At 42.9% G+C, this 25,295-nt stretch overlaps 1 protein-coding gene across 1 annotated transcript in view; it reads right to left on the reverse strand.

The window, feature by feature from the left end:
• The window catches only part of Stet (stem cell tumor), a 470,503-nt gene that overhangs the window by 140,672 nt on the left and 304,536 nt on the right, over nt 1–25,295 (reverse strand). Inside the window, exon 5 of the mRNA XM_076796482.1 lies at nt 6,888–7,000. Within this exon, the coding sequence (XP_076652597.1) occupies nt 6,888–7,000 (113 nt within the window). The remainder of the gene's footprint in view (nt 1–6,887; nt 7,001–25,295) is intronic.

The raw sequence follows: 25,295 nt of genomic DNA on the forward strand, positions 1-25,295 counted from the left end.
AAATTCGGAAAAAATTCATGGTCACGTGTGCTCCCAGGTAGAATGTTCATGAATTTTTTCGTAATTTTTTGTCGTGCAGAACGGAAGAAATAATTCATTACAACCGTATTCACCGTACAACTGCTGTTGCTACAATCGAGCAATTTTAAGTTTCTGTAATTTTTTAAGAATCGGTTTTGATTCGAAAAATTCGGAAAAAATGCATGGTCACGTGTGCTGCTAAGTAGAATGTTCACGAATTTTTTCGTAATTTTTTGTCGTGCAGAACAGAAAAGAAATGATGAACTAGAGTAGAACTACCCTTCTAGTAGGGGTACTAATTGAATCAACTTCAAATAAAAAGAACGAACAGATTCCCGCCGATTGAAGTATAAAATTGGGGTCAAAACAGACCCAGGGCACCGAGCCACCGTGTTCCTCCGCGTCGAACCGCGTATTTATCGGGGGCTTTCGTTGATACGTTTAAACGTTTGAATACGAACACGTTTACGATCGGTACAATTAATTTAACGGCGTTATTTACGTGCATATAACGTACCGCGTCCGCACTTGTTTCACGTTTATTACGATTCCGTCGTTAATATGTGGGTTATTAAGCGTATATAGGTGAAAGAAAACACGTGAACAGAGGGACGGCGAGCATTCAGCGGTAAAACGCGGCAAAACGAGGTTACATTCTTTATTGCGCTCTCCTCGGCCACGATGCTGAAACTAAAGGACCCGAGGATCGTAATACCACAAAATTATAACGACGCGAAATTAATTCAGTTCCGCGCAGCGCGACTGGCTGCTAGTTAATTATCGGAAATTCGCCTTTGTTCCTAATTAGCTTATATTGCTTCCCCTTTGCTTTCGGTGAAATTGTCGGAAGGATGCGATTACCAGAAGAGAGAGAGAGAGAGAGAGAGAGAGAAAAAATAAAGAAAGCACGCCTTGCGAGAGTTTAATGATATCGACTTAATTTGACGCGGCTAATTACGGCCACCGGAAACACAGATGATCCACCTTTGCATATCGAGTTGTGCGACAGTATTCTTTTTGCTTGTGGAGGACTGTCTTCTTTAATGGTTTGTTTATTCGAAGCTGGCTGATCAGGATTTTCATGGCGTTGTTTCAACGTTATTGTGACGAATTTATCATGTGTGTTTTAATCGATAAGTACTACTATAACTCACAGATTTGTTCTACAAGATGTTTCAAAAGTGTACTTTCATGAAAGGGATGATTCTTAAGGTCATTTGAAGCAACTCTTTCCTTTGCGAAAATGTTCCACGTGGCTTTGTTCAGGAGTTATTAGCGAAAAACGCGGACCAATCGGGGCGCGGCTACAGCGGACGGATTCCGGCTCGGCCAATGCCGACGCCGCGCTCAGCGGGACCTAACGTCGGTGCGGAATCCGTCTGCTATAGCCGCGCTCTGATTGGTTCGTGTTTTTCGTAAATAACTCCTTAACAAAGCCGCGGAGAACATTTTCGCAAAGGAAAAAGTTACTTCAAATGATCTCAGGATTCACAGTATGTTGACTAAACAGCCAAGTCCAGTTTATGGCAGTTGATTATTTTTTTATTTGCAAAGAATCATTGACTATAAATCGATTTTTAGTACAGTGTATTGAACGTTACCCATTCGTGCAGTGGTCTATACCGATAACTATGAATAAATTGTGAAAGTGTTGACCACACGCTTGGAATATTGTTATTAATCGGCTCTGGTTTTCCGCAGTGCGGCAGAAGCGATCCGGAATTTGGTGGTTTGCGATTCTTTTGAATCTTTGATGGGCCCCAACGCGCAAAAGTCTCCGGGATGTCAATTTGCGTCAATCGATCGGAAAACTGTATTCGCCGCGACGTCAATTTGCGTCAGTTGTGCTTTCCGACGATGATTTTAATGCCCGGGAGACGCTCGACGTTCGACGGGATTTAAATTCCTCGCGGATGATGTGATTTCCCGCTGGACCGTGAAACAAACAATTAGTTGTTCGTCTGAATATTATTTGGCGCACTAATTTGGTAATGTACCAATTCATTTTTCTGTAGATAATGTTAATTCGATGCTCTTTTGCGCGTTCTTGCGTTTGATCAAACGATCCAGCCTGTCGGAAAGCATTAAGTTGTTGTAATTCATATATCGGTAATTATTTTTCCATGAAACTATTGTCAACGTAATCGTGGCATTTTTCTGTTTAAAATGAGCACAAACACGACATAGTTCGGTGCACATGTGCTAGTACTGATCCATGGAACGCGAGCGTTCGGATACTAGAGGTTCCATTCAATCGTGGATTAAACGAGTATGCATGGAGCAAACCGTGTCGTGTTTGGTATCATTTTAATCGGAAAAATGTCACGGATACGATGGTATATGTTTCATAAAATTGTCATTAGTTATAAAATGGTTTTCACCATTTTATAATCGATTTATAATAATTGATTTTTCTTCGAGATTCTTCGCAGTTGTAACGTGTGAAATAATAAGAAGCATTTCTCGGTGCTTCCCGTCGTTACCAACAGGGACCGGGGCCATTTTCCAGGGAAATATATAAAGCAGCTCGCGTTTTTGACAGTCCGAGGGAAACTAAGAATGCTTTATCGTCGGCGATTCCTCTTTCGGTGGGAGCAATCGTGGACCAACGGCGGTGAATTCGTGATAGCCAGCAGCACAGTCATGCGTTGATTTGTCATGCGTACGTGAGAATGGATCCGCCGGTGTCAAGGATGGCTCCAGTGGTTTGTCACTGTGGCAGGGTAATCGAAATTGCAGGCGCAGGATCAAAATCCTGCCTGAAATAGAACTAAGAAAATCGAGATAAACGCGAACCTTCTCTTATCAATTTCATAAATTTACATACAAATGACCGAGTGAAATTCAAAATATTAATTTCGATTTTAATCAATATTTCTTCGTAGACAAAAGGGTTGATCGACTCGAACGTTCAACGGATTGTTCAGCCTGTATTTCTAAGCGAATGGAACTGAAAAAATTCAAGTAGCTCGATCAAGGTATACTGAAAACATACGCAAAGTTTCAAATCGATTCGTTTTACAGTTTTTTCCCAAAAAAATGTTGATCAGTCAACGGTTTCGAGGTGACGAGAACCAGAGCCAGCCTCCCCCTTTAGCGTCGCGGTATTTAATCCGCGGATGGAGCGGCCGGATGGATCGTCCCTTATCACACCTCGGGGCTTTTTGCGGGCTTAAAAAGGATCCTGGCCACAAGGGTGCGAAAATCCCGGCCGGGCGAAAGAAGAATGAAATCGGCCGTGTTAACGCGCGGCGTGTTTCAGCGGAAGTTGAGCGTCGCGAAGAGGGAGGGGCCCTGGAATCTTTGTTTTCGCGGCTCCGTTGCGGATTACGCTATTCGAGGACGGTCTGTGTGCCGGGACCCACGCAGAAAACCCTGTTTCCACGGCGAGAAAGTCGAGACTCTATGAGGGTTCAGCATAAAACTCTCTTGCCGACGCCGACGCCGACGCGTCGGGATTTGTAAAGCGGCACGACCACGCCGGGAACAGAAAGGAATCCGCGTTTAATAGCCATGTTTCTCGTCGAAATTTTCCGGTCGGTGCACGCCCCGCGGAAACCGCGATTAAAAACGTCCCTCGCGTGCCAAAGCTATGGGGGAGCTCGGAGAACGCGGACTAGAATTATTATGGGCCATGAAGTTGCCGGGAATCTTCCGTCCAATTACGGTAATGCCTTGATGCGGGTGAAAAGATTGCAAATTGTAACTTGTACAATCTACAGACACTATTCTTCAACTTCCTATGACGTTTCTAACGTCGAACGCATGAAAAGATAGAAGATAGTAAATTCACGCGAGCTTATCGGTGGGACAATATGAATTTGTTGACATAACTCTTTTGTTTTCAATTAGTTTCTCACGAAAGTTTCAGCAGTATATTCCTGACACTTTCCCGATTAAAACGATACCCAACACGATGCAATTCGGTTTAGAGTTGCTCGTGTAATTCGTGAAATAGTGGAACCTCGCTTATCCGAACTCATCAAAGAAACACGGGTATTCGGTTGATAGAACGGTTATTTCGGTACGGGGATAGATCGAACCTGTTCTAGGTAGTACAATGGATCCTGTTCGATATGAGAATAACGAGATTGTGAAAATTTGATTTTTCTCAAGAGGATAGATTTCCAAAGATTTTCCGCTAACGCACTCGTCGGAGACAAATGAAAAAGGGCCGTCGCGTGTCACAAAGGGTTCTCGAGCATCGCTCGGAATTCCATCAAAGCTGTTCCGAAGGTCCCTTTGGCGTGATCGAGAAACGCGGAAAAAGGGGAAACACGTTGAGAAGATTGAAAGCGGGAAGAGAAACGACTGAGAGAACGCAGGGAATAAAAACGTCGTCAAACCGTAGGCGGGCGTCGCGAATCAAATGCAAGAATAGAACAAAACGTGATTCACACCTCCGCCATGGTGCAGCGACACCCCCATATCTCTCCTCTCTCTCTCTCTCTCTCTCCCTCTCTCTCTGGTTCATTCATCTATAGCATGAAATCTCTGCGTTACCAAGGAGAAATTCCTGTGCACACAAGATAAGAAGCAAGCGGCAACCTGCAGGCTCTTTGCAAATAAAATATCGCTCAGGCGTCAAGCGGACAGGGGTGAGAAGAGAGAACCGAGGGGCTCGAGTGGGGGTGAGAAGGGGGTGGAAATATAACGAGAGGATATTCCAGGCAGGTAGCGCGAGCACGCTTGGAATTCGACGCGAGTAAAGCCCTTAAGTCTCGCGGCGTTCTCTCCGTTTTGCACCGCGACGATTTTCTCGACGCACTTTGTGCCGCGGATCGAAGATTTTTGGGCACCTTTTGCCAAAATGTAAATTCTTCTAGCGTACATCCATCGATCTGCATTCATTTCTAACGATTCAGCGACCCCAAGCCACGAGCAAATTATCCTTTCGCACCGTAAACACTGAGGTCTCGATGTACATGGAAGTATAAAACATCGCATAACTTTGTTGTTTATAATGATAATTATATCAACCTTTTACCGGCACATCCGTCACTCTTTTCCGGTTAAAACGATACCAAACACGATACAATTCGGTCCGTGTTTACTCGTTTAATCCACGATATAGTAGAACCTCCATTATCCGAACTAGCCTGTAGACGAGTATATAACCATGCAGAACGTTGTTGTTTTTAGTGATTCTTTTATGGAACTTTTACCAACATATTTGGGCACCATCTGGGTCACATTTTCTCGTTTTTTATAAAAATTCCAACAAAATTCGGTTCACTTAATAAATTGTATATTGTTCATATATGATCAAAGTGGCAGTCAAAGTGTTAATTCCACCACGAGCAACGAACTATTTCAAAACTAGCATGAAGACCTGACCGCACGTTCCGCCATTTGTTTTCCTTTGAATCTCGTTCTTTGATCTCTCTCTCTCTCTCTCTCTCTCTCTCTCTCTCTCTCTCTCTCTCTCTGCGTACGTATTTCCCTCGTTTCGTGGCTTCTTGTCTGCAATTTTCTATTTATTTTCCCTCTTTGCTCCCCCCGCCCCCCTCTTTGGCATCGCGTGCGCATTTATCGCATATTTCCTCGGTAACGTCGCGTTTTCGCTCGCTGTTCCTCCCCCTCCCCCCTTTCTCTCCGCGTTTCTTCTTTCTGTTCTATTTTTTCTGCGATTCGGCCACGCGATGAATTATTTATGAACGGTGGCACGAAACAAGTCGAATTGACCACGGTCGAGGCACCTTTCCGATGTTTGATACACGCAGCCCGGACGATTAATCGACGCGAAGTGCGACGGTTAGGCTGCGGTTACGGTGAATCCATTTTTACAACTGGATAAAGTGGTTTTTGTCAACAACGGTTAGACTAAGTGCGTTTATTCAGTCAAAAAATCGCACGGGTTTCAAAGTACACGTTGACCGAATAAATTAGGTACCAAATTGCAAGTTCTCCTGTTCAAATGTTTTCAACATTCAAAATTTACTGACTATTAAACCGTTTAATGTGATAATGGTGCCTACGGTCAAATGTACATTTGCAATTGAATACATCGTACAAATGACAAGAATGCAGTCACAGAAAAATTGTCCTAATGTAAATTTTGCCATAAAAATGTCTTTTTGCGGCATAGTTGTCAAGGTTTTTGCGGCGCATTGATTTAGTCGGAAATTGCATCCGATGTAACCGCAGCCTAATATCGGCGACGAAGCCCGGAATCTGGATCGGAATGTCCCCCGGTTATGGTGCAGAGGTTCCTTTTTTTTTTTTAATTTCGCGGCGGAATGCTCGATTATGGAATAGCTGAGAGCAGATCGTCGAGGTGTACACGCTCCGGATAACGGAATCCGGGAGTCGCGGCCGAGGAGAACGAGGGAAAAAGAGATTATGGTCGCGGAAAATACTTGCATGCCGATAGACAACATTATAAGACACTGCGAAAATGTTAAGATAGCCACCTTGAAGCAGAACAGTTTAATATCGATTTTATATTAATTTATATTCCGCGAGAAACATGGACATTGAACTGTAACAATTTAATCAGTTTAATCCTACACAACTTAGGTCAGTGCCTGAGATTTTGTTACGTAACATTGTAGCCAGAATTGCTGGATATCTCCAATTTAACCCTTGTTCTAATCTACTATTAAATACTAATGTCTGTTTTTGGAAAGATGACAACCCGAGTCATAATAACTGTCCAGACTTGGGGTGTCTTCTTCGGAAAAAGATAGATATTAATAAGAATTAATTTTTTAATGTTTCTCTGGACCTTGTGTGTGAAACTGAGAGGGAGACACACAAAACAGTAAACACAAAAGAATTTCAAAATAGCTAAAGGCGCAAGGATTGAAAGAACGTTTAAAGTCTCGAAAATAATTAGAAGGCGGTCTTAATTCGGATGGTCTTACCTGCGAAAGAATGGAGGCTCGTGCACGAGTAGATGAAAGTCGTTTTCCGAGCAGACCTCACGGTCACGATGGTGAACCGCGCACTTGAAGCTCCTGGTTCGTTTGCCGCTCATCTGAAACAGCAATTACAATTCTGCTCAATCCACCACCATCTCAAAATTACTATTCTCCTGTCACTTTGTCCCTTTCAACCGAAACATTCTCAAAACATCAACCGATACGAAGCTTAAGCATACACACTTGCAAATAATTTTCTTTTATCGGAACCCTGTATTTTTTCTTCGATATTCTTGTAGAGCACGAGAAGACGAATCCAACGAGTACCATGATCGTACCATTCGGATCATTCGAACTCGAGATATTCGCGTTCGAAAAAATTAAATATCTTCCAAAAAAAAAACTTTTTCCGATCTACAATTTCACGTTCCCGTTTTTCCAGAGACAGCGCGACTTTTACACCAACGGATCCCGCAAACTTCTCCGAAGATTTCGGAAAACTTTTCTGAAAAACCCAGGATTGCGTAGACACGAAGAGGAAGGGAGGGGGAATGAGGAGGACGGGGAATGGAAGCGAACGAGTATGGTTGCCAGTTCTTGGCACGATCCTTGGCGGAGAAGGCTCGGTTGAACGGTGTTCGAGGCACGGGCGGCTGATATTTGGATCAGGATCCGTTAACGCGGTTAGGCAAATGCAAGCAAGAACGCTATAGCAAACTCTCCTCTCCTCTTCGGAGCTAAGTCGTGTACATAGAGTCTATACCGCCGGTGACACAGACAAACATCGGCGAACACGCCGTCTTACGACCTGCAGTTTCTATCAGCATAGTGTACAGCCGCGTAAGAGCCCCGAATGCGTCACTATACTCTCGAGTAGGGGATCGCTCCCTATTATATTTACCGTGCCGTGGTTGCGGCCTTGAGTCCTTGATGCGATTAGCGGCGTGTGCTCGTTTCTTAAAACGTTGCCATTCAAAACTGGAATACTTAACGAAAATATTCCTGGAGGGGGTTACACGTGACACTTAAACGAGACAACTCGAATACGGCAGGGTAGCGTCTTGTAGCGTCTTACAGAGTGTTGCAGCATTATGTAGTGGCGCTTTTGGGCGTCAGAGTGTATCGTCGAAGCCCGGAAGAGCATCGGCAGTCTATTAACGAGCACCGTCGAGTCCCCGACGAATTTCCCCGACGATTATGGCAGCGGGCCCGCGGGATAAAGTTTCTTGGGAGCAAGTTCTGGCCAGGGGGAACCAGCTGCCGGAAGCCGCAGCGTTTCTTGCTCGTTTGATTGCCAAAAGGCAGCCCGGAAGAGAGTAAGGGTACACCATCGAAGAATCCGGGGAGGGACTTCCGTCTAGTTGACGGAGAAAATTAAATTTACTGCCACTCCGGAATCGTGAGTTTCGCTCGGTATGCGAGCACCCTATGCGTCTTCGTCTTCGTCTTCATCTTCGTCTTCGTCTTCGTCGCTTCTCCTACTTTCCGGAACAGATTTCCTGGTCGCTTAACGACCGATAAACCGCCACGTGTGTATCCATAATGTCTTCAAAGTCATCGTTCTTCGAAATTTCAAGGTTACCCTACTTTCCCACATAGATTGCCATCATTAAAACGATAGAACTCTTTTCTATTTAATTATTTCTCTATGAAACTTTTACGAAAAGATCCGTCGCAGTTTCCTCTGTAAAACGATACCAAACACGATACGATTCGGAGCATACCTGCTTGTTTAATCCACGATTTAGTAGAACCTCTACTATCCGAACCGTGTAAATACGCGAATTCACGCGTTAAGAGCTCGGTCTAAGGCGATCTGTATACAACGCGATTCGTTATACTTATCGGTCAAGATGTTTCCTAGGTGAACACTCGCGTTGCACTGATCAGTTCGGATAATCGAGGTTCCACTATTTCGCGGATAAAACGAGTAAAGGTGGACCGAATCGCGTCGTGTTGGGTGTCATTTTAATCGGGAAAGTGTCGCGGACATGCCGGTAGAGGTTCCGCGAAGGGATGATTAAAGACAACAAAGTTTTTCCACTAAATTAATGTTATCTCGCCGGTGTGCCGGCATCGACTTTTCGTTTACTCGCTATCTTTTTACGTCCGACACTGAGAATTGTGTCTGCACATGATGGCGATGAGTGAACCAGATTTTTCTCAGAGATTACCACAAAAATGCAATAATGAAAAGGATGAAATAACAAATAAATAAAACATTGAGAATAGTGACGAATGCTTAACTAATGTAGTTGTCTCCCAAAGTTTAAGAATCCTGTTAAACAGGTAAGGGGTTTGATGGAAGCCCTTAGATCCCCGATTCTATCGATCCCTGGCTGCAGGTCGGTGTCGCGCGGATCCAAGCCTCCAACGGGATCGTAAATTCCCGTTGAAGATTTAGTTTACTTAGGTGGACAGTGGTCGGCAACGAATCCAATCCGGCCCCGTCGCTGTTAAAACCGTGGCCAAGGAATATTTAAAGTTAAACGCGGCACGTTCGCCCGTTTACGAGTGGACCAAGATGGAGGGTGAGACATTGTGCACCGATTCTCTGCGGTTTCGATTAACGGAAGCATAGTGTGACAGCCTTGGGATCCAGTGGAACGGAAATTCGTTTAGCCGGTGCTCCTGGAAGGGCCGTAACTATAACTTAGATTCGGCGGAGCTTGGGCGAACGACGAACAAATAAATATGATAATTAAAACGTGATATTCGACGTATCTGTGGGACATTTCAATAATTCGATGACAATCCTTTATTATTTTTAAATTATTTCTTTATGGTTCTTTTACAGTCGTATCCGTGACATTTTTCTGATTAAAACGATACCCGACACGATACAATTCGGTCCACAATTACTCGTTTAATACGCGATATAGTAGAACCTCGATTATCCGAACTGACCGGTGAAAGACCAGTTATTTCGATGAATCGTGTTGTATAAAGATCGCTTTCGATTGAACTGTTTCAGATACGTATTCGTGTAATAAAAGAGCTCGGAGATCGTCGGTTCGGATAGTAGAGGTTCCATTAAATCGTGGATTAAACGAACAAATCGCTTTCAAACTATGGCGTGTTTGGGCTCATTTTAATCGGGAAAATGTCGCCGATATATTGGTGGAGGTTTCACAATGAAATCATTAGAAACAAAAAGGTTACAACAACATTTGTACCGTCTTGTCGGTGTCGACGTTCTGTTTCTTCGTTGTATCACATACGATTTACTGGTTAATAACGTGGATATAGTTGAATATCTAGAATTGTTCAATTTGAGAGTGTCGAAGAAGTTACCGTTTGAAATGGAACCGATTAAAACGATGCTCTTTCTACGTCAAAGGTTATCCGACTCTACTTCAAACACCTCCATAACACGGTTCCACCAAAATCCGCACCGAATAACCAAAGATTGGTCAAGGGAATCGGTACTGTGCCGGCAGAGGATGGTTTCCGATGGAGCAAAAAGGCAGAGAGAGAGAGAGAGAGAGAGGGGGTGGGGGGAGTGAGAGAGAAGGGGGAACGCGTGTGCGGCCATTATCGCGCTCACGCTGCAAATCCAAACCGACGAGTCAGCCCGTCGTAAACACGACTACAACCGGGCCGGTTTAATTCGATTAGGGCTCGATCATCGGATTGCTCGATCGTCCGGCAGCGAAATCCCCCGGCCTCTCATACTTCGGCGCGCCTAACTTCGCGCTGTTGCGCGCACTGCAAATCTAATCGGCGGCCCCACGGAACACCGATCGGTCAACGAAGTGGGACGCGCCGTTGATGAACGCACTCGCGCCCGAAATTACCGAGGAATCAAAGCGGCAGAACGCAAAGGGAATCCGGAATTCCGCGGGTAAGTGCGCGCGTGCCCTATGAAACCCGAGCTCATTCCGCGATCCTGTTTTTCCCGTGGTTCCGCCTCACCCCGCTAATTAAATCATTGACGCTGATCAAGTTTATTTGTCCGTCACAGGTTCGCCGAGAAACAATATTCATCATCGTTGAAACTCGAAAAGATTGTGCATAAATTCTCTCGATTTTGGTTTAAGATGCTGCGAGGATCTGACAAATTTTAATTGTTTTTTTATTATTTTTTTAATTGTAAGGTGGCATATTTAAGTTTTTAAATCTGTACAGATGGTGTTTGTATTGATCGTTTGTATTGTGCACCCTGAGCTCGTGATGTTTCCAAGGTTCGTCGAAATTTTAGGGTTATCGTACTCGTTTTCTTATGGGACCACATAGATTCTCACGGATAGAGAGCGTGACAACTCATTTGTACTTAATTATTTCCTTATGCAAGTTTTAGTGGAAGATCCGCCACAGTTTTGCGAATAAAATGATACCAAACACGACACCATTCGAAGCATGCTTGCTTGTTTAATCCACGATTTAGTAGGACCTCTACTATCCGAACCGACATCTGAATTCTCCATTATTCATTCGAGTGTGTTTTGTACGAAAACAATTCGATTTCGAGCGAGCATATACAACAAGATCTAATATAGAAATAGCGAAGAGAGTAAAGATTGAATGTAGCACATGTTCCATTAACCGGTTCGGATAATCGAGGTTCTCCTATATCGCGTATTAAACGAGAAATTGTGAACCGAATTGTGTCGTGTTGAGTATCATTTTAATCAGAAGAATGTCACGAATACGTCGATAAACGTTCTCGCAACATCATGACTTTCAGATGACCTTGACAGAATTTAGCATAATCAGGCAACAAATGTATAGATTCGGTCAACGAAGAGTAATCAATGAACAAAGAATTGAACAATGGATGCCGAAACGTTCAGAATGGCATTCATTGACATGAATGAAAAATCAAAATAAAAAATGTCGTCTTCGGCATTCGATGACAGTTTTCGTCGTGGCGTCGCCGTCAACACGGTCGAACCGTTCTCGAACCGGCCAATATTCTCCGGCGAGCAAATTTGCCACGGGTAACAGTTTTGCATTCGGAATCGTCGGCTAGAGGGCCGACGACTTGCCGCGCGTAATGTAGGCTCGCCGTCGTGTAAACCTGGCATAATGAAATCCGTGCCATTAGGCTGGCCAATGGGGTAAATCCTGCAGCTCGGCCAAACGTCGGTTTCCCGCTCATCCGGTCCAAAACCTAAACCCGGCCCTCTCCACCTTCATCCGATTCGATTCGGAATCGAATAGAGCGACCGCCGTGCTCCTCGACAATGCTCCGGAAAATTCAGCCCCGCGTGTATACGTGTTACTACACCCCCTTCCACTCCCCTCCCCAATGAAACAAACACGTGACCGAGACCACTGGGCTGCCCCCTTCTTTGTCCGCGCGCGTGACTGCAATTCGCTCCGGCACACCCGGGAACCAATGTATAGTTTGTCCCCATTCATTTGTGATCCTTCGATCGATCGGCGCGCGATTATTTTCACGACTGTTCCTTCAGGATTCCTCTCGAATGCTTTCTCTTGATTTCGCGCGGAATGCGCATGACAGAAAGGAGAATGTTGCGATTTATTGGATCATTAGAGGGTGAATCGCGGATTTTTGATTTAGTGTGTTCAGAGTGTTTTGTGTATCCAGCATTTTTTATTTGTATTTCATTTTTAGTTGATGTCAATGCACGTCGTTTGGAACATTTATTGAAGTAAAATCCGTATCCCTCTATCTTCGTCTATTGAATTTTTAGTTCTCAAGATCATCAGGAGGTCATAGCATTATGGAAACATTTACTGACATATTGGTGACACTTTTCTGATTGAAATGACTCCAAACGCGATGCAGTTTGGATCATGTTTACTCGTTCAATCCACGATATAGTGGAACCTCCATTATCCGAACTGACCAGTAAAATATCTGATAGGACAATTATGCAGCTACACTGTGTCGATTTGTATAATGAATCGTGTTGTATAGTATAGATCGCATTAGATTGCATCACACGAAGTGTTGAATAATTTGATAAAATTATAGTTTTAAATTGTAATAGTGAAAGTTAGCTATGACAATACTCTTATCCGTGACTGTAAACTTTCTTAGTATACGGGCGTTCTGTAGACATTGTCCATTCTCTGTTTATGATACTTCTCCCAGTTTGAAAGCCTGTTTACATTATCTGCAGATTGGACAGGTGCTTTGGGATCACCTGGACAGGAAAGTTAGAGGATACTGGTCAGAGTCTAAAAATGAAGTCTGGGACCTTCTGCGAGATGGGAGAATATCGAGAATGTCTCCCTTATAAGCATAAACGAATGAATTATAAATATCTTGCAAATTCAGAAAGTGCAAACTCTTAATTAGTTAATTCTAGACTTCCTGATTTTATGAATAGGTACTACGAATTTCAAATGTTAAAGATCATTTTTCATTATCTTACATTATGTAGTGGTGCATTAACATAATTGCAGAATGTTACTGAATGTTACTGAATAAATTATTATATGATTTAGTGATTGCATATAATTTATTCCGTTCGTTCAATCTTTATGCATACTTATCTGTTATTGTACTTCTTTGTTACTCATGTTTAACTAATGACAAATATATCTATATCGTACTTCTCTTAATTAACAAAATAATAGTAAGACAATAGTAACAACTATAACAACTATAATATAATTACAACTATATCATTAAATTATACATACATTAAATTGTCTTTACATTATTGTTTAAATTACATCTATTGTAATGTACATCTCTGACACAATTTAAATTGTGCTTGCACCATATCCGTCAAAAGCATTATTTTAAAGTTGAAATATCATTTCCTGCCAATTTTCGTCCGGTTCCCACGAATAGGTAAAAATGTATGTTAATTAAAAGGTAACATTAATTGGCTGACGTTTTGTTGAGCAGTAGGTGCACGTTTTGACGTATTGACGTCACTGTACGTAGATACTTTCAGCTGGAGAAATAAAAATTTGTTTCGAATAACCAGTAGAATCAGTCATATCAAAAGGCCTTTAAAAATATCATTCGGAAAAACTGTATTCATACTGCGATATCCATACCTTTCTGATCATTACTACTATTATTATCAAAATAACTTACTATAAGACGCGTTTATTTTGAACGCAACCTACAGTTTTCTTTCGATATTCTTGCAGAGCATGAAAAGACGAATCCAACGAGTACCATGACGATACCATTTGGATCATCCATTGCGTTTAAAAATATTAAGTAGCTCACATTTCATACAAACTGATCTCGAGACTGAACAATCAGAAAGGTATGATCATGGTACTCGTTGGATTCGTCTTCTCACGCTCTACAACAATATTTAAGAAAAAACCAATTTTTCCTTGAAAAAAAAAATACTGATGCCTCGAAAATCGATTTTTTCCACTCTTACAGGTCCCTACCCTACAAGACAGTATAACTTTGACCTGGAGAATGTTTTCACACAACAATAAACGATCCAGCTGTTCAGTCGATCCGAATTAACCGAGTCACCCGGTATTTGACGAACTTAAGAGGCACCGGAAACGCCGAAAAATCTCGAACCCGTCGATCCAATACAATTATCTCGTACTTCCAGCAGTTCCATCAAAAAAGCTTCGGCTCTGACATTTCGCCGAAGTTTCCAGCAGAATTTGTCGGTATCACGGTTCGCTGGAGAACGAAAAACATTCGTATCGGACATTTCGAGTCGAAAGACTGTCGACGCCGCGCCGCGTTTCGTTTAATTCAAGCGACTCGGAATTTTTTTTTCGACAGAGCCGAACACAGACGGAAACGGCTCGCTTTGAGCGTCGAATGTTTTTTTCCCCGAGATAGAGCCCGAAAGGAGGCATATATTATTTTTCGTTTTGAAATTAGATTTGGCGGGATTCCAGCGTATCGACGTGAGAACCACCTCTCCTCGAGCGTGCACGTCCGCGCGCAAAAGTAATCCGCTACTAGGCGATGCGCTTCAAGCTTTCACGATAATTGGACTGGTTTATGCGGGCATAAACAACTCGCGACAGATTTAACCCCGTAAAATTTGATCAACATCTTCCCTTTGCGCCGCCGGCCTATAAATCTGATTAAACGCCCCCCCCCTACTCCCCCCCTCCATCGGTCGTGGAAACGTTCGCAAAAATTGGTAACTCGCAAGATTCCGCCATCGACGTCCAGCGGAAAGTGTAGTCACGGATATGACACGGACTCCCCACGGTATACTTATTTCGGGAGCGTGTTTAAATGTGCAATAAACCGCGTAATTGAGTCCTAATTCGAACACGTCTAATCAATCATGAATCCGAACGCGGATTAAAGCGTTTAGCGCGCGGAACTTTATTAACCTCGCTCTATTCCAGGCAAGTGGATTCGATTTTGCCAACTTTGGGACCACGAGTGACGTCGACTAAACCGAGCCGTTTTGCGGAATTTGTTGCGGTTGAATTCGGTTTGCAAAAACGGACACGACTGATGTATTATTCGAAGCGTTCGTCGAACCTTTTAATCATTCTTGACGGAGTGTTAGTGCCTCGTTGTTCTATTATTTGGCGTATCTACCGTCACTGAAGTCTACTTTTATTTATTAAATTTACATTTACTTAATTTTATCCAGGCAAAACGGAAAGACAGAGGGTTTGCGTATTTTCTGCAGGTCGACAATGATGTTCCCGTAAATCTGACAGTAAAAATAATAAAATTAATAATTGAACAATCTCTTGAACAAACGACGAAATTGTTTATAAAATTCTGGCAGTTCAGATAGAAAAATGATGAAATATTGTTTGAAATCGTGTAAATTTGTTTCGCTGTTCCGCGATTGGTCGCCGGGTAACTCTTTGAAGCGATCCGAGACACTGTTTACGTTAAAGAAAAATTATCCCGCGGAAAGGACGCCTCTGTTCCTCGGCAGGATTCTCAATTCGAGTCGACTCGAATCGCTTTTCATCTTTTATTTATGAAATCCCCGGACCGTTCGAGGCGGAATCGTCGTCGACATTAAAGTACTTTCCCGTGTATCGGCAATAATCGTCGAATACCGTTACCAATTGAAATAAGGCAATTATTTATCCGGTGTAACGCAACGATCACTCGCAGAGGAGCGCTTCCTCGCGACTCCTTTTCCCTCGCGTCCATTTCCGCCGGCGTTCTTTACATAATAATTCCCTCCTGTCTTTTAACGAACGTACTCCTCGATAACGCTCGCTGCCGTTCGATATAATATTATGCGAGATCCGTAATCTCCGGGGAAAGTGTATAAAAGAATCGGGAAAATGCTAATCTGACAGTCGCGAGGGACGTCGAGTGCAAAAATAGTAAGAAGGCTTCGTACTTTTATTGGAGATTGTGGGAAAAATAGTTTGATACACTACGGAGCAAAAAAGAAAAAAGTAAAAATGTTAACATAAATCCAGAAATCCTTTATGCAGCACAATGATTGACAGTCATTGTTAGTAGGCTCGTGATAGCTGAACTGTTACCACATTTAGCATGAAATTTCAAAGTCATGGTCCATCTTTTCAACGAACTTCATAATTTTCTTTCGATATTCTTGTAGAGCGTGGAAAGACCAATCCAACGAGTACCATGACCATACCATTCCGATCAGTCAATCTCGAGATACTTATGTCTATAATGTGATCTACTTAATTGTATATTCACGCGCAATGAGTGATCCAAATGGTATGATCATGGTACTCGTTGGATTCGTCTTTTCGCGCTCTACAAGAATATCGAAAGAAAACCATGTACTTACTTCATAAAATGAACCCGTGACCTTCAGATTTCATGAAAAATGACCTTCAAAAACTATATTTCTACCAATATTTTCTATATCAATCATAGACTTTAAAGTAGTTTAATTTTGTCCTGAAGATTTTCTTCAGCAGACCAAAGGTAATGAAGGTACTAGATGGTTCCATTTAAGTGTCGCATCCTGAAAAAAACACGTACCTGTCCTATTTTGATGTATCCTATTGTACATATCAATTTCTATCATTTACATGAAAAAGGATGTGTTCATCCCTATTTAGTTTTCTAGCGGCGGTATAGTGGTCGAGTAGGTAGTAGGTAGTAGTTGGCCAGAATTTCGCATCTGGCAACAGCGTCCAGCGCCGGCGGGTGCCTCATTATGGCGAACAAGCGAATGTTTCTAACCTGACAAAGTTGTCGCATCACTTCCGAAAATTGGAGTGTGCGCAATTAATATTCATTCGTAATTGTTAATTGAGCAGCGGATAACCAGGCTGCGGTAACCTCGGGACTCTCTACCGCGGTCGTCGAAGCCACATATAACGTCGCCTGGAGATTCGACCGCTTTACAATTACAATTAACGCGACCAAACAGATCTCCCTCTCTCTCTTTCTGCCGCTGCCATGTGCGTTTCCGGTTCCGCCGCCATGTTGCGCCCCGGCTCGTTCGCCCTCGAGCAATTTTCAAAAATTCACGGAAAAATTTCAACCACGAAGTTTCAGACATTCCTACAGATTAATATTAGCCGAGATTTTAGGTCATATTATTAAATATTATTATTATGATTATTACAATCTTCATTAGGTATTTTTTGAGTGAATTCGTTTCGAAATTCTTATAGAGCGTGGAAAGACGAATCCAACGAGTACCATGACCGTACCATTCCGATCAGTCAATCTCGAGATATTTATGTTTATAATGTGTTCTACTTAATATATGCAAACGCGATGAATGATCCAAATGGTACGATCATGGTACTCGTTCGATTCGTCTCTTCGCGCTCTGCAAGAATCTCAAAACGCGATACCTCAAAAAATGTCGACGACCTTGAAATCTCGTGAAAAAGAATAACTACCCGGAATGCAACTTCTTCTACCGACTCTGTATACGAAATTCAGTGCAATTGTAGGACACAATCGAACCTGAAATGCCCTCATAGGTATGTACACGAAGGAGACGGGTAACGCAGGGAGCACGTGACCGCGGATAGCAAGAGGAGAGGAGGTTTCGGCGACGAATTCGCAGAGGCGGTCAACGTTGTTATCTGATTTCTATGATTTGCACGGGGCTACCTACGTATGCCCGTGGCATACGTAGACGACGCCCACGTCCGGCACAATTGACGACCCTTTCTAACGACCATGAACGGCTACACTTGGACGCAAAGAGAGTCTGATCCGTGCACTATGTCGGCTGGCCTGAGAGAGCTCCCTTTCGAACTCGATGTAATGAACTCCAGACTAATTCCGTGTTACGATGCACTTGAAAAGAAAGGCGCTGAGGATCGCGAAAGTAGCGTCGTAAAACCAAATCTGTACAGCTAGCCTTGACACTGGAGCTACCAATGAAAACTCGCGTGACCGGTCTCTTGTTTTACAACATTGTTATTAACAACGCCGATCGCTTCCAAACACATGGGTGGACCTTTGTGTGTTAGGGAACATGCATCACAATTTCCCACAGGCCCCACAATTTCCCACATGTCCACAGGTCCCACAATTTCCCACCTGTGCACAGGTCCCACAATTTCCCACATGTCCACAGGTCCCACAATTTCCCACATGTGCACAGGTCCTGCAATTTCCCACTGGGCCACAGGTCCCACAATTTCCCACAGGCCCACAGGTCCTGCAATTTCCTACAGGTTTACAGGCCCTACAATTTCCTACAGGTCTACAGGTCCCACAATTTCCCACAGGTCCACAGATCCTGTAATTATCCACAGGTCCTGCAATTTCCCAGAAGTCTCACAATTTCTTACAGGGCCAACAGGTCCCACAATTTCCCACAGGTCAACAGGTCCCACAATTTCCCACATGTCCACAGGTCCCACAATTCCCCACATGTGCACAGGTTTCACAATTTCCAACAGGGCCACAGGTCCCACAATTTCCCACAGGCCCACAGGTCCTGCAATTTCCTACAGGTTTACAGGTCCTACAATTTCCTACAGGTCTACAGGCCCCACAATTTCCCACAGGTCCACAGATCCTGTAATTATCCACAGGTCCTGCAATTTCCCACAAGTCTCACAATTTCTTACAGGGCCAACAGGTCCCACAATTTTCCACAGGTCAACAGGTCCCACAATTTCCCACATGTCCACAGGCCTCACAATTTCCCACATGTCCACAGGTCCCACAATTTCCCACATGTCCACAGGTCCCACAATTTCCAACAGGGCCACAGGTCCCACAATTTCCCGTAGGTCCACAGGTCCTGCAATTTCCCACTGGGCCACACAGATCCCACAATTTCCCACAGGTTCACAGATCCTGTAATTTTCTACAGGTTCTGCAACTTTCCACAGGCCCCACAATTTCCCACAATTTCCCACAGGACCCACAATTTCCCACATATACCACGTTTCGCACGGCCTAGGAAATTAGTGAAAGAATTCGTCGGAACAGTGGAACCAGGCAATTCCCCAGGTCTCCGATCGTATCCGGGCTAATAAATAATTCGTTACACGGTTAGAAGGGAGCCATATCGAGCCATTACCGTGCAGAAAGGAGCCTCCGACAGCCGTGACGGTGCCAGACGAAAAGGAACGCGAGAGGTCCGAGGAGGCGTCGTCTCAGAACGCTTCTAACCCCGGAGCTTATTTTCGCGGCGGTACGTGTTCACCACGAGTGGGTGAACACACGTAAGAACAGTTTCTAACGGTGCCATCCTGACTCCGGTCACGCATCGTGACGGGGGAAAAAGAGAAATAAAGGAAATGGCCCGGCCGGGCACCGAAAGAGAGAAAGAAACGGGAAGACGTCGTTAGAAGATAGAATCTCGAGGAGTTCGCGAGCCGTAAACGAACCTTTACCGAGGCCTCTCGAGGCCTCCCTCCCGTTCTTTTCGCACCTGAGCAATCTTCTCCGCGAGATGTGCTGGCCGTGGAGTCTTATCGAGATGTTTTCACGTTTTCTATCTTCAATTTTTAAATCTGCAAAATTCATGGAGGAACGTTCTCCAACTGAAAGCGATGCCTAGACCGGAACAAATTTTTCGTAACAAAGTTACAGCTACTCTAAGTCTTCCAGCTCTAACCGACAAATATTCTCAAAGCCATAGCAATCGCTCGAAAATTAATGAGCGAAAAATATTTCCAAAAATAAACCGAACGTGCTGCGATTCGTTCTTGCAGAGTAGGCAACAATCGAATCGTGAAAATCTTGTCGAAAATGTGGAGAGGATTTAGCGATCGCTGAATCACGGTAATTAGCATAAATATAAACAGCGGGAGTTTCGAATGGCGGCTCCGCGCCGCCGAGTGACAAATCGGCCGCAGCCCACGGAGGATTATAACCGATTCACTTATTCGGAGGATCAAGGAGTAATCAGCTCGTGACAAATTGGGTGAGCAGGTGCAACCGGTAGGACGCACTGTAACAGAAACTCGGCGAACAATATGGCGCATTCGAGTCGGTGCAACGGAGGAGTGCATTACCGGAATTCGCGACAGAACGATCGAACGGATTCTCGCGGCGGGCAGGACATCGCACCAATTAAACGTACTTATCGAGACAATTACACGGAATCTTGATAGCAAGTTGACGCCCGAACTACCTTAAGCTTACCGACGTTTCAGCGGCCATAATCCCTGCTAACAAAGGATTACGATAGTTTCGAATCCCTGCACTTTGAACATCCTCGCCTTAGCCTCCCTCGCGCTCTCGACCGTTTTACACGTTGCGCTATCCTCGCCCGCGTATCCGCCATTTTTATCGTAATGACTGCTCGTTATAGTGAACCGATAACGCTCTGAAAAATACTATTACAATTTTTGTTGCATACAGGCGCACCCGATACTGCTGATTTAATGAAATATGGCGAACACGGGTTTTATATGACCCGGCTTAATGGCTTCCGCCGGCGGCCATGTTGGATATTTGAGCTGCTGAGCAGTGCTCTCGACAAATACGTTTTTGTGTATCTCTCGAATCGCAGCCGATTTTATGGGAAATTTTTGTTAGATTGTTTTTCACTAAGTTGAGAAAATTCAGTTTGTCAGAATCGAATAATATTTTTTGCCTGTTTTCTTTTTTGAGAATTCTGACAGGGACCAACTGAAACAGCTTCCCGAATATTGTTAGACATTTTCAATATTTTTTCTTTTTCTTTTTTTTTTTTTGGTACATGACAGTTAAAAATATGGCTTTTTGTCGTGAATTTCTGAAAGAAAAAATGAGGCTGACGGAGAAAAATGATTTTCAGAGTCGCGTTCGGTGTGTAATATCAAAAAATTGTTTACTGGTTATCGGAACGCAAAATTGCTGTTCGACAGTGTAATCAATCTTATTTATTGACACGTGCATGCACCGGACACGGCGAGTTTTGTCATTGCATTTATCTTTGTCGTTAGTATAAATATTTTCCATGTGGGTCACAAGAAAGAGTAGATATATGAAAGTTGCGATGAAATTGTTTAAATTCTCCTTAACAGAATATTAATTTATTGATAGCGAAATTATGTGTTGATAATTGTTATTGACGTTGCAGGTCGCTTCCATGGACGGAAGAAGAGTCGAATACGCGCAGAAATGGTGCCTGGAGGAATCATCGAATCGGAAGGCGGGCCAGGTTCGCCGGAAGTGGTCGTTTCGACAACTTCTTCTGAAAGGGATGAAAGCCTCACTTTCCACAGGTGGTTGAGAAACGAGATCGAGATTTGTCACGGATGAGATTCGTGGAATACGGCCGCTACGCCGCCGCTGCCAGAAAACATCGTTACTTCCCCGGGCTCTAGGAGACGATCGGAAGCCATTTTCTACACAGCCGAAAAATCGGCACCGAAAATTGTATTTTCCAGGTGAAACATTTCCGGTACTTACCTTTTCCAACGTATCTTTGCATTGCGACGTTCGAAGGTCGGTTCTTAAACTATTTAAATAATTACGGTTAAATTATTCGTCTTGATTAAATATGAGCGCCGTAGATATGGTATTGTCACTGAACTACTGATTTTATGCAGTTATGAAGGGACTAGATGAAATTGTGACGACATTAAAGGAATTTGCAAGCAGTGTTACATTTCTTAAAATTCAGTACAATTATTACAAGAATTTTAATAGATTACTTTTATTTTTACTTTATTGCTGTTATCAGAAGGATTTTTGATAAATTACTTTTATTTTTGATTTGTTAAAATTATTGGAAAAAGAAATTTTTATTCCACCTCTGTGCAGAAATGTGCAGAAATGTTCATAATTTATAATATATAAATTAATTTTTATTTGTTTTAATCATTAGAAAATCATGAGAACAAGGCAATTTATGATTTAACATTTAAATGGATTATTTTCAAAAGAAATTACTGTGCCTTCCGTAGCAACGCGTTTCGATTTGTAGGTTAGGTCGCCATTTGTCTCTCCTCAAATCTACAATTGATATTATGTACAGAGCGGCGAAAACAATGGAAACGTCTTTTTATTACTGTCATTACTGTTACCCCCTATTCCGTAACTACTATTTGATTCCCCCGGGGGCTCGGCAACACTATGAATCAGCGTAAGTTACGGCGGCCATGATTACGGTCGCCTCTCTAAACCTACAGCTGTATGCGGTTACATTCTGATCCCATTATCAATTTAATTAAATTCACCGCGATACAAATTGCTACCGGGTGCGTGTTTAACTTTTCGCCGACAGGAAATTAACGCGTATTCTTGCCTCCTTCGCCACTGTTTTTCGCGCAAAAATAGTGGTAACGCTTTCTTGCATAGCAATTCTATTATCCCGCGCACTGGAAGCCATTTTGATCGCTTGGGAAATGTTTCGACGCGATTAGAAAATTTTTTAACTGGATCGGAAAATTTTTATTCTACTAATTCTATGCACATTTGTTACTATTAACATTTAACGTTTATTTCCAACGGTATTTAACATTGCATTTATTATCGCTCCTCGAATCATGTTTATTTGTTTTTTTAAATGGAAAGAAGCTGATTTTAATCACCTTGAAATACCCAAAGGTCAATAAAATAATTTTCTTCAGATTTTCTAAACTAGATAGCAAGCGTTTATTTATAAGATTATTTGGGATATTGATTTTTATATGTTTTAAAGTTGTTAAAATCTTCAAAATAATTTTTTAAATATGAATTTCGATTTTTTCAAGATCGTTCATCTTCCGAGAATTTGTTGGTGCAGTTTGTTGAAATAATTCACGGATTCTTGTATAATATTAATTCGTGGTATTTCAGGGGCGAAATGTCGGTAGCTTTAAATTACAATTAATTCGCGTTTAAACAGCGTTGGAAAGCTTCGACAAAATCCTCTTATATAATAACGATATGGTTCATATCGAATTCTACCGCAACCTAATCGTTTCGAGTAATTAACTGGCACAATCCCATAAATCGTCCATATCGAACGAGATCCCGCGAAAATGTACAACTTTTCAACGGACTATTCCCGTCCGGAGTAATGAAGACTGATTTCGATGAATTATTCCAAAATGCCGGAGGGTTGCTAATTTCCATCGTGGAATTCGATTCGTTCAATTCGCAGCCAATGTAATCCACGAACTCTAATTTCACGGTAAACGAATATCGCTAAATTATCAAAAATAGTCGCACGATTTTCAAGTTTCGTATTATCATAATTAGCAATAATTTTTATTTTATTATTATATTCTTCTTTTAAATATCATTATCCCATTACATAATTGTATTCTTATTCCTTCTGTATTATTTTTTTCTATTTATTCTATTATTCTATTTTTTATTTAGACTACATAATTATATTATTAGACATATTTGTATGTTACTTTTATTCTATTTACAATCGACGCGTGTAATTTTTGTTTCGCACGAACATCGACAGTCCGGTTACCGTGTACAATTTCCTAAATCGACAGTAAACAAATTAACTGCAAAATTGAATATACAAACTTCACGTAAAACTCACGTGAACCATATATAATCCTCAATTGGAAGCTTCGCGAATAAAGAACGGAAAAATCCCTCGGGTAGCGAGAGAGCATAATTTCTGTGACGTCGCCAATCAGCCTAATCGAGCCCGTAAATAAACGGGATTATCAGTTTGAAAAGCTGGTTCCTCTCTCACTTAGATGCACCTCGAAAACTGATCACAGAAAACTGAGTTACTACTGGAATCGAGTGACCCCCACCACTGGACGGGGCGACGGGGTGGGGGGTTGGACGAGAGATAGAAAAATTAGGGAAAATCACGGTAAGTAAAGCTTGAAATATCACTTTTATCTGGTTCAAGGAGATAATTCAGCTTGCAACCGTGTTCCACTTTTTCCCCGTTTCTTCCCTTTGCACTTTCCCTCTCCTTCGAGGGGGTGGTCGCGAGTTGGGGGGGGGGGTTGAAAGTGGGAGTGGGGGGCTGTAAAAGAGTTTGGACGAGGGAGGGGGGGTGGAGGCACCCTTCATGCTACACAGGCGAGAAAGAGTTCCTTGCGGATGTGAATTAAGTCGTAATGAAGTACGGAGTAAAAGCTTGGCGAGCTCTTCTCTCGAGCGATTCCGCTCCTCTCCTGCCACTTCTGTCCCTCGCTCTCTCTCTCTCTCTCTCTCTCTCTCTCTCTCTCTCTCTCTCCCCCATTCCGCGCCTTTCCCTCTGTCTCACGAGCCAGACAAGGAGGAGCGGATCCGCGACAGAGCCCGTGGGTTTTGCTCGACGCCTCTGTCGAGCGGCGGAAATAAAACGAGAACGCCGCGCGCGCGGAAAGTTTGTTAAGGCGATGACATTATTTCTTCGCGCCGAGTACCATTGATTCCGAGCTCTCGAGGTGGAAGATGGTCGACGGACCGGCGATCCTCGAGCTGCCTGAATCGAGTCGGAATCGTTCTGCGGTGACGCCTCGATACGTGTAAAATACGGTAGAACTCTTCCGGTTCGAATGATGTCTTCGTGACAGTTCTACTGGCAGATTCCTCGTGATTTTCCGGTTAAAACGAGTCCAAGCACGATACAGTTCGGATCGGATTTGCCCGTTTAATACGCGATTTAGTGGAACCTCTCTTATCCGAACTGAACGCTAATACACCGTTTTGAAGTTCTAGTATGTCAATATTACAACGATAAAGATGGAATTCTAGGAAAACATTCTTTTCTTCAAAAATGTCCATAATCTATAAAAGCGTAAAGATGTTTTAATAGTGTCAGTAAATTGAAAACAATTTTTTTTTATGAGTTGGTTTTTTTATCAACAGATTCGTGGCATTTTCCTGATTAGAACGAGTCCAAGCACGGTACCGTTTGCGTCGTATTTGCCTGTTCAGTTCACGATTTAGTAGAACCTCGATTATCCGAACCGAACGGGTCTATACTAATTTAGATGTAAATAGTCGACCGAAAGCAGTCCAAATGCGACACGATTCAACGAGCGAATCAGTTGAGCTATTACCCGAGCTATCGGATGTCCCACTGACGAGTTCGGATAGTAGAGGTTCCACTATTCCGTGGATTAAATCGGCAAATCTTGACCAAATCGCATCGTGTTGGGTATCATTTTAAACGGGAAAGTGTCACGGATCTGTTAGTAAAAGTCTCGTAAAGAAAT

This window comes from Halictus rubicundus, chromosome 11 (genome assembly GCF_050948215.1).
Source record: "Halictus rubicundus isolate RS-2024b chromosome 11, iyHalRubi1_principal, whole genome shotgun sequence".
Classification (NCBI taxonomy): domain Eukaryota; kingdom Metazoa; phylum Arthropoda; class Insecta; order Hymenoptera; family Halictidae; genus Halictus; species Halictus rubicundus.